At 38.8% G+C, this 8784-nt stretch overlaps 1 protein-coding gene across 1 annotated transcript in view; it reads left to right on the forward strand.

The window, feature by feature from the left end:
• The first annotated feature begins 248 nt into the window (after positions 1-248).
• The window catches only part of LOC114365648 (facilitated trehalose transporter Tret1), a 28450-nt gene continuing 19914 nt past the window's right edge, over positions 249-8784 (forward strand). The window contains exons 1-3 of the mRNA XM_028322264.1: positions 249-399; positions 2781-2933; positions 4824-5026. Of these exons, the coding sequence (XP_028178065.1) occupies positions 348-399; positions 2781-2933; positions 4824-5026 (408 nt within the window). The 5' untranslated portion in view covers positions 249-347. The remainder of the gene's footprint in view (positions 400-2780; positions 2934-4823; positions 5027-8784) is intronic.

The raw sequence follows: 8784 nt of genomic DNA on the forward strand, positions 1-8784 counted from the left end.
TGTAACTGACAAAAAAAGTAAGAGTAAGTAATTGTTTAAACCCCGAAATAACACTAACCATTACACCAACACAAAAACTCCTCTCAATTTAACGGCATTAATGTCTTCATACGGCCTTCTACAAAAAATGCTCATTAAAATCCTTACTATCACTCTCAATCAATTACTTTTTGCAAATCAGAAAAAATCTTGTGAAGGGAACGTCGTTGAAAACAAAGGTTTTACACACAGAAGTAATTGTAGCGGCCGACCGGTCGCACGTCTTTGTTATTATCAATTTATCAAAACTTTATTAAACATTTAATTGTGAGAAGTTATTGATAACTTCTGTGTGGGCTGTTTTTAATATGATTGATAACCTTAAGTTGAAATGGCGGCAATATTTGGCAGCTTCCTTGGGTAAGTGATATCTAATGATAAGATTGTTTTTTTTATGCAGTTATGGAATTCTACATCGTTTCCGGGGTTCAGTTAAATAAGTAGGTACGAGTACCTAGAAACTTCTTACTGTTCGTAGTCATCAATGCTACTTATGTGGTGTGTATGATAAATAAATAATTTAAAAAAACATTTCTTGATTTAAATCGTTAATTTAACTTTACATTTCACGAGTGCGTTAACAGGCAGGACACTATAACGCCCGTATTTATAAACGATACTTACTTAAGTGAAGCAGAAAATCGAACGCACAGCGCTGAATAGAGCTCTGTGATTGTTTCGTGTGTCACCCTGTGCGTCCACGCGCACTGTGAGACCTCATAGTAATGTTTGTGAATACGGGCGTAATACACAACGAACCACGTACGTAATGCCCCAAGACGGGCCTAACTACAGACGACAGCTGTCGAGCATGTGGAGAACATGCGGAGTCCATGAAACACACCTGTGTACTGTGCGAATGCGACACGCTAGCTAGAACTAGGATGGGTCTCATGGGGTCGGCTTATCCGGCACCAGAAGACTATAGGTCCCTCTCATCCAAACACCTGATTCTTGCGGATAAGAAGGAATAAAGGTAGAGGGAAACACAAAAGATCCCAATGGCTCGAAGTAAGAATAAGATAACATAACATTACTTAAAGTGAAAAAAATATATGTAAGTTATTAACTCTATCAACATCAATACCTCTATCTTTTAGGGACTAATCCTTGATTCTCTAGCAATGTTACCTGACACATTTCTTTATCTTTATAAATACCTTAAGTATAATTATAAGGTGCATCTTTCAAGAAAATTCCATCAATATTTTTTATAGATTCAGTCAACCGGGGCAGGCTATAGGTACGTTGTTTGCTTGTTTACTAGGTATGTTGTTATTGTTACAATAAACATGACACTGTGAATTTGTTTTATTCGACATTGCCGATAGAAGCGGTTAAATTCAAACAACTCTGGGATTTTTCTGGTTTTTACACAAACAATTGTAATTAAAGAGATTACAATCAGGTAGGTATTTAATTCACTTCGAAAAGAAGAATTGTTAATGCAAGATGAATTGCCAAAACTAAAAGGAAACTTATTGATAGCTCGCACACTAAGTTTTATGAAACTAAATAGGTAGGCATATTTCATTTTCATGTAGAACAACAAACAAACAAAAACAATGACTCGCGTTTGCACTGGGAACGGCCAACCAAAAGCCATGTGTGTGTATGTTGCCAAAGAGTGGTTACTGTTTTCGATACGCCTTTGATGTATTTAAGCTTAAAGATCAAATATCATCTAATGAAAAAGCTCCTCAAGCAGTGAATCATGAATTCATGATGCTAATAACTACTTATACCCGTACAACTTTTTATTTAAGCTAAATACCTGACACAAAAAGTCTAATAAGCTCCACTAATACCACAGAATAAACTAATACCTACGTATAGACAAAAAGGAAACAATAAATTAGTACCTATAGACTTAAACCTGTTGCCCTTCACTTCCAAGATTACTTGGTGCTATAAATATTCAATTGGTCTGTTGCTAACAATAATATTTATTATAGCTAATACTATTATAAAGAGCCTGCGGGTGCATCTAGTCGATTCGCAATTCCTACCTGGCAAACTGTGTATAAGTAATGAAACAATCAATTTGTAACACCTGGCACGAAATAAAGCTGGTGCCCACCACTTACTGACTTACTTGGAATTATTGAAGTCGCTTAGAATTATTTAATACATTATTCAGATCTAGATTCCAGCTAGATGCTTAAGTCCAAGGTCTGAAACACTGGTTCTTCATTAATAAACCTTGCTAAATGTAGAGATATGAGCTAATGTAATGTTAAAGTCTAAAATTAGTTTCTTTACTTAAGTCTATATCGCAGATTTAATAATTTTGTGGTGTGTGTGTAGCCTATCACTTCATAATTGTTCTCATCATTCCCTTGAAATACCTACTTATAAATGTAAGTAGTTATTCAGAAATTTCGGTGCGTGAAATCGTTGATCGATTCTGTCTTATAAGATCTAGTACCTACCTACCTTTAAATCCTACACAACAACCTATAATAATAACTAACTTTAGTAGATAATGTATAAGCAGAAGACAAAGGAAAGTACCTAATACCTAAGTAAATTAACAACTAAGGCTGGATTTCTTTCACCGTCTTACTTTAACTATAACAAACGTCAAAACTCTATCCAACTCCATTCAAAATACATTGATTATAGTTACAGTTACGGTTAAAGTTAGGTGTGCAACTCAGCCTAAGTATCGCTGGTTAGAACCTTAGAAACTCGAACCACCAAAGTTTCTTCTAAATAGAACTTCCTGACTACCTCCACAGCAAGCTACGGCAGCCTCTGCACAGGGATGTCGATGGGCTGGACGTCGCCCGTGCTGCCTCAGCTGCGCGGACCCAACTCGCCTCTGGCGACGCCGCCCACGCTGCAAGAGGAGTCCTGGATCGGATCGCTGCTGGTGCTCGGAGGACTCTTCGGTAATAATAATCACATAGTTTCAAGTCTATTTGTTACTGTACCTCATACTGAGAGTTGCGTTTGCGTGAGTGAGAGGAATGGCAACATTCGTAAAATGTTTTTCGGAGTGAAAGTGGGCCGAGATGGTTAAGCTCAAGGCTGCTCCAGGTTTATTTTAAAAAAATGCAGGCCTGCTACATAATCCATTCATTATTTGAACAACAACCATAGATGATTTTGCTTATTCTACGGACTTGACTTAAGGTCCTATGTCCCCTAGATGGGGCAGAGACACAACTGTCCTCCATCGCGTTTCTACGTACAGTCAGCGTCAAATAGTTCGTGACTCCCAAAGAAGTGGTAAAAAAAATAATAACAATTGACACAACCTTATTCCAATATTGTTACAAAGAAGTGTTGCGAACTTTTTGGCTACTTTGGATGTCACAAACTATTTGACGTTGACTGTACTTACGACTTGTTGATAAGACAAAGGTTTAAAATGAGATTTAATATTAGATATTGTAATAAACGTTACTATAAGGTCAAAATGGCATGTCGTGTGGGAATTATGCTAAATAACGATATTATAATAATACATGACCGATTAAATTTACGAGAAAAATAAATAGATATTTAATTACATCGCTACGTCATTGGTAGTAAAGTAAGATACTTAGCTATTCAGACAACTAAGTAAACAAGTTTTTTCAGACACAACTAGAGATGGGTAGTGGGTAAAAACCCATTTCACCCGATTGGGTTAAAACTGGGTGATTTGGGTAAAAACCCGGTTTTTACCTATTACCACCCATTCTGGTGGGTGAAAACAAAAATAGCGTTTTTTTAAAGTGAGTAGTGGTATTTGTTGCTAAGGGGGCGTTCTAGTGTTACGTAATGCAATCTGGGGGGAGAGGAGGTCTTGAAAAACGTTACAATGCGTTACAGTGGTGGAAGGGCGGTTCGATTTCAAGTTTTTAAGCAGAATTACTTTGTAGTTGGTGTTGTTATTTGTAACTTTATACCGTAATGTCATCAAAGAGAGAGTTTGGCATCTTTGGCATCCCCCCCTCCATGTCCTTGCCATGATCACAAATTATTGTGTTCCTACTAAATTTCTTTTAAATCGGTTCAACGATTCTTGAAATAACACCATTTTATAAAATAATTGGTCACATCATCATAACGTGATCAATTTTACGATTTGGCCACGATATAAATGCATATTAGTGTTAAATTTGACTTATTACTTATTAATCAATAAACTTAAATGAGAAAAATTCAATAAAAATAAAGAAAAGATACCAATTGAAATAATTATAAAATTATTTGTTTTCACCCGGTGTAAACACCCACGGGTGGAATGAAACGGGTTTTTATTGGGTTTTTACCCTCATGTGGGTTTTTACCCGGGTGGAAACCCATCTCTAGACACAACATCATCACTGACTCTACATTTTGCTGCAAAATTGTTTGGCTTGATGCACAGTATTTGGTTTGATGTTAACTCTTGTCATAGCAAGTAACTATACCTACAGCAACCAGAACAGTCAGACACTCAATCTGAATCAGAAATTAAAACCAGTTTTTCATTTGAAAAGGACCTCCCTTCATAATAAACGATCTACTGATCTGACCACTGCCATTGACCCACAGAGTAATCCTCTATAAAATTTTCGAAGTTTTTACTCTTTGCACCCTGTAAATGTGAACTGATCAACAAAATATTTAAGTAGCCTTATGCTTCAACCATACCAACGCATGCGAACATAGGCCAATGACAGGTCGCGCAACTCATGACAGTCCGCGCGACCTGTCATTGGCCTATGATCGCGCCGGCGATGGCGATCTGCACGCGTTGTTGTGGTTGAATCTTTACCTCCTTATAACTTTCTACACCCTCTCCCCAGGTCCCGTGATCACAGTCCTGCTGTCCAAGTACATCGGGCGCCGCTGGCTGATCATGGGCTCCAACGTGCCGCTGCTGCTGGGCTGGCTGCTGGCCGGAGTGGCCTCCGAGCTGGCCACGCTGTACGCGGCGCGCCTGCTCTGGGGCTGCGCCACGGGCATGCAGTTCGCGACCATTCCCATCTACATAGGGGAGATCGCTGAGGTGAGATTTTTTTGCTATAGATATGGGACTTTAACCATCTCACGTTCTCACCGCTGCAACTCATGTGTAGCCAGGATCTACAGTCTGTCTGCCAATGTTTAGAACTGCTAATTCTTTGTGCTTTAAATACGGAATTATTTCCACCGCTGCAATTTCTGTGTGGCCATGATCTACACCTTGGTCGCCGACGTCTGTGCTATAGGTAGCTTAGGTCCTTTTACAGGAGCTAGCCATCTACATGGGAGATTCGCTAAGATCTGCCACAAAACACGCCTTTGTGCTATAATCTAGCTAGATCTTTGATTCTTTTGAGGAGCTACCCATCTAGATTGGAGAGTCGCTGATGTGAGAACTGCTTCGCGTCTACATGATGTAACTGGCAAGCAGCTGGTTGACTAGACTCCTGGCAGATTCTTCTTTTTTTTGGGCTCGAATATTAGAAACCTCTTTCGTAATGTAGCTGGATGGCTACTGGGTGGAACAGGTCTAGGACTAGGTTCCCGGACCACAGTCCCCTGTCCAAGCACATCGGGCGCCGCTGGCTGATCATGGGCTCGAACGTGCCGCTGCTGCTGGGCTGGCTGCTGGCCGGAGTGGCCTCCGAGCTGGCCACGCTGTACGCGGCGCGCCTGCTCTGGGGCTGCGCCACGGGCATGCAGTTCGCGACCATTCCCATCTACATAGGGGAGATCGCTGAGGTCAGAACTGCTAATTCTTTGTACTAGAGATACGGGACTGTTCCCACTGCTGTAATTTCTGTGAAGCCAGGATCTTCAGCTTGATCGTCACGGTTTGTGCTTTTAGCCGAAGTCGTCGTCTATGAGCTACCCAGATGGGTAGCGCACTTCAGCGACTTTCCTATCTAGACAGATAGGGGTCATTCCACCGGCCAAGAAAATCACGTGTCCGGGGCCAAAAACTACCCGAATATCATAATATTTTAGTAACAAATATTTTTATCTAATANTTTGTCATTTACACAGATCACAGACCTTTGGCATGGCTTAACTCGCTAAAGGATCCAAACAGCAAATTAACTCGATGGCGTTTACGCTTACAGGATTACGATTTCGATATCGTGTACAAAAACGGGAAACAAAACACAAACGCAGACGCGTTATCCCGCATAAAAGTAAATGCTCTTGATTCAGATAATCAGTCCATGAAAGTAAATGTTAGCAAAAAGGAAAAACGNATACTAAACAGGTACATATTTAATTTTCATGTAGAACAACAAACAAACAAACAAAAACAATGACACGCGCTTGCACTGGGAATCTAACCCATTTATTTTTTTCGAAAAAGTTCAAGTCATACACCCATCCAAAAGCCATGTGTGTGTATGTTGCGAAAGAGTGGTTACTGTTTTCGATACGCCTTTGATTTATTTAAGCTTAAAGATCAAATGTCGTCTAATGAAAAAGCTCCCTAAGCAGTGAATCATGAAATCATGATACTAATAACTACATACAACTTTTTATTCAAGCTAAATACCTGACACAAAAAGTCTATAAGCTTCACTAGACTCATACCTAGATACAAAAAGGAAACAATAAATTAGTACCTATAGACTTAAACCTGTTGCCCTTCACTTCCAAGATTACTTGGTGCTATAAATATTCAATTGGTATGTTACTAACAATAATATTTATTATAGTTATATACTTACTATTATAAAAGGCCTGCGGTGCATCTAATCAAATCGATCAAAACAATCAAAAAAATTTGTAATTGCTTTCCTCGGAATAAAGCTAATGTCCACCTCTTTCTGACTAAATTACTAAGAATTATTTATTAAAGTATTCAGGTCTAGATTCTAGACAGACCAGACCTAGGCGACAAGACCTCTAGTTCTAAATTCTAATCTAAATATGTATCACAGATAATACTCGTGCTAGTCGACCCTTGAATCGGCAGTTCGACACCTACAACGTTGGGCTTTGTCGCATCTCGTTACATTTGAAGAACTTTGGGTGTTTCTCTTTTGTATTGAAAGTCTTACTTTTTTTGTGCTTCTGAAAGGAATACATGGATAGTGTTACCTATAACCCGATCGAGCTAAATGCGCACCTCGGTGGAATGCGACTCTCCCTCGCACCAGAGCGTCGATAACTCGACCGGGTTTTAATGACAACACGCTACCTCCACAGCAAGCTACGGGAGCCTCTGCACAGGGATGTCGATGGGCTGGACGTCGCCCGTGCTGCCTCAGCTGCGCGGACCCAACTCGCCGCTGGCGACGCCGCCCACGCTGCAAGAGGAGTCCTGGATCGGATCGCTGCTGGTGCTCGGAGGACTCTTCGGTAAGAAATAGCGCAGGTACACTATGCGCGAAATAGACATGTTGACACCACAGTCAATTGACGTACTTTTTAAGCTGTCAAAACGAAACTCTCCCATAGATTTTGTATGGCACTACAAGCAAGTGACGTCACTATTTTGTTAACCCAATTAAACTACTTTTTTCAATTACAATTCGAACAAAAATCGAAATTTACAGGTAATTTAAAATAAATTCGGTTTTTAAGACCAGAATGAAGAGTCTTTTTAAAACAGTTGTGGTTTCGAATTATTGGGGTATGGTGTCAAACTGTCTATTGATTAAACAGAAGCGTGAGCCGAAGTATTGGCGACATTAACTGAAGTGTGTTTTACACTAGGACATGGTGGTAACGATAAGTGATTCACTCGATTATGTATTTCTAAACTACTTAAACAAGATATCAAAAACTAGTTACTGATCCTGAAAGTGCTTCAATAGCTCTTTCAAACGGTATCAATTACAACGGTTACAGAATAAAGGGACAATATTATTTGATCCTCTAAAAACTAATTGATCTTTTTTGTATGTGCACTTTTAAAAATAAATGATGTTTTTTATTATATTTTATCTTTATATTAATTATTGTGTCTATATTAGTTGATCTACGGATAAATTATGAATGATCTTCATTAAAGGTAACATAATATTTATGTTTAACATACTCTTTTAATATATGGTAAACAAAAATAATATTTGATCCTCTTTTTTAGTTATTGATCTTTAATTTTGTTAATTTGATGATTTTTATATCAAGTTTGCCTTTTAATATTGATCACCTAATAAATACATTTCGATCTATGTATAACAACGTTAAAATATATTTTTGATCTAACAAAAAATGTTATTGGTTAATATTTTTAATTAAAAAATATCTTTTAATTTACGCGGTACTTTGTGGTTGAGTGACAATCGTCCATGATCCATCATTGCTTACAGAGCCCCGATTACGGTAATTTTTAACGTCAACAATCCAGACACGCTTCTCGATTCTGCGATACTATTGGTCGTTCAACAGCGTACGTCAGCTGTTTTGACCAATCGTATCGCAGAATCAGAAACGCGTCTGGATTGTAGACGTTAAAAGTTACCGTAATCGGGGCTCTGAGTTGGCTTAGCGGCCAATAAGCCCAATAAGCAAGCAGAATGGTACATTGCCATGTTTGTTTAAATTAAAAGCTTTGCTTAGTTTGGGCTAGAGGCGCTATGTAAAATAATTTCTTACTTCTGACATCCCTGAACCCGACATCATAATTTTTACCTGTTTATTTTTTTCAAATCGCAAGGTTGATTTCCTCTTAGTATACCGATCTCGACCGTGATCAGTGACCATAAAGTCATCTGTCAACGGGTCGATTAGACACGATAAAAGCACTAAACGATATTTGTTTACTTTTAGTGCGACATCGGGTCGTAAGGACCTGATAAGTTTTTTTTT

The sequence above is a fragment of the Ostrinia furnacalis genome, unplaced genomic scaffold (genome assembly GCF_004193835.3).
Source record: "Ostrinia furnacalis isolate ACB-3 unplaced genomic scaffold, ASM419383v2 OfSCF7606, whole genome shotgun sequence".
Taxonomy (NCBI): domain Eukaryota; kingdom Metazoa; phylum Arthropoda; class Insecta; order Lepidoptera; family Crambidae; genus Ostrinia; species Ostrinia furnacalis.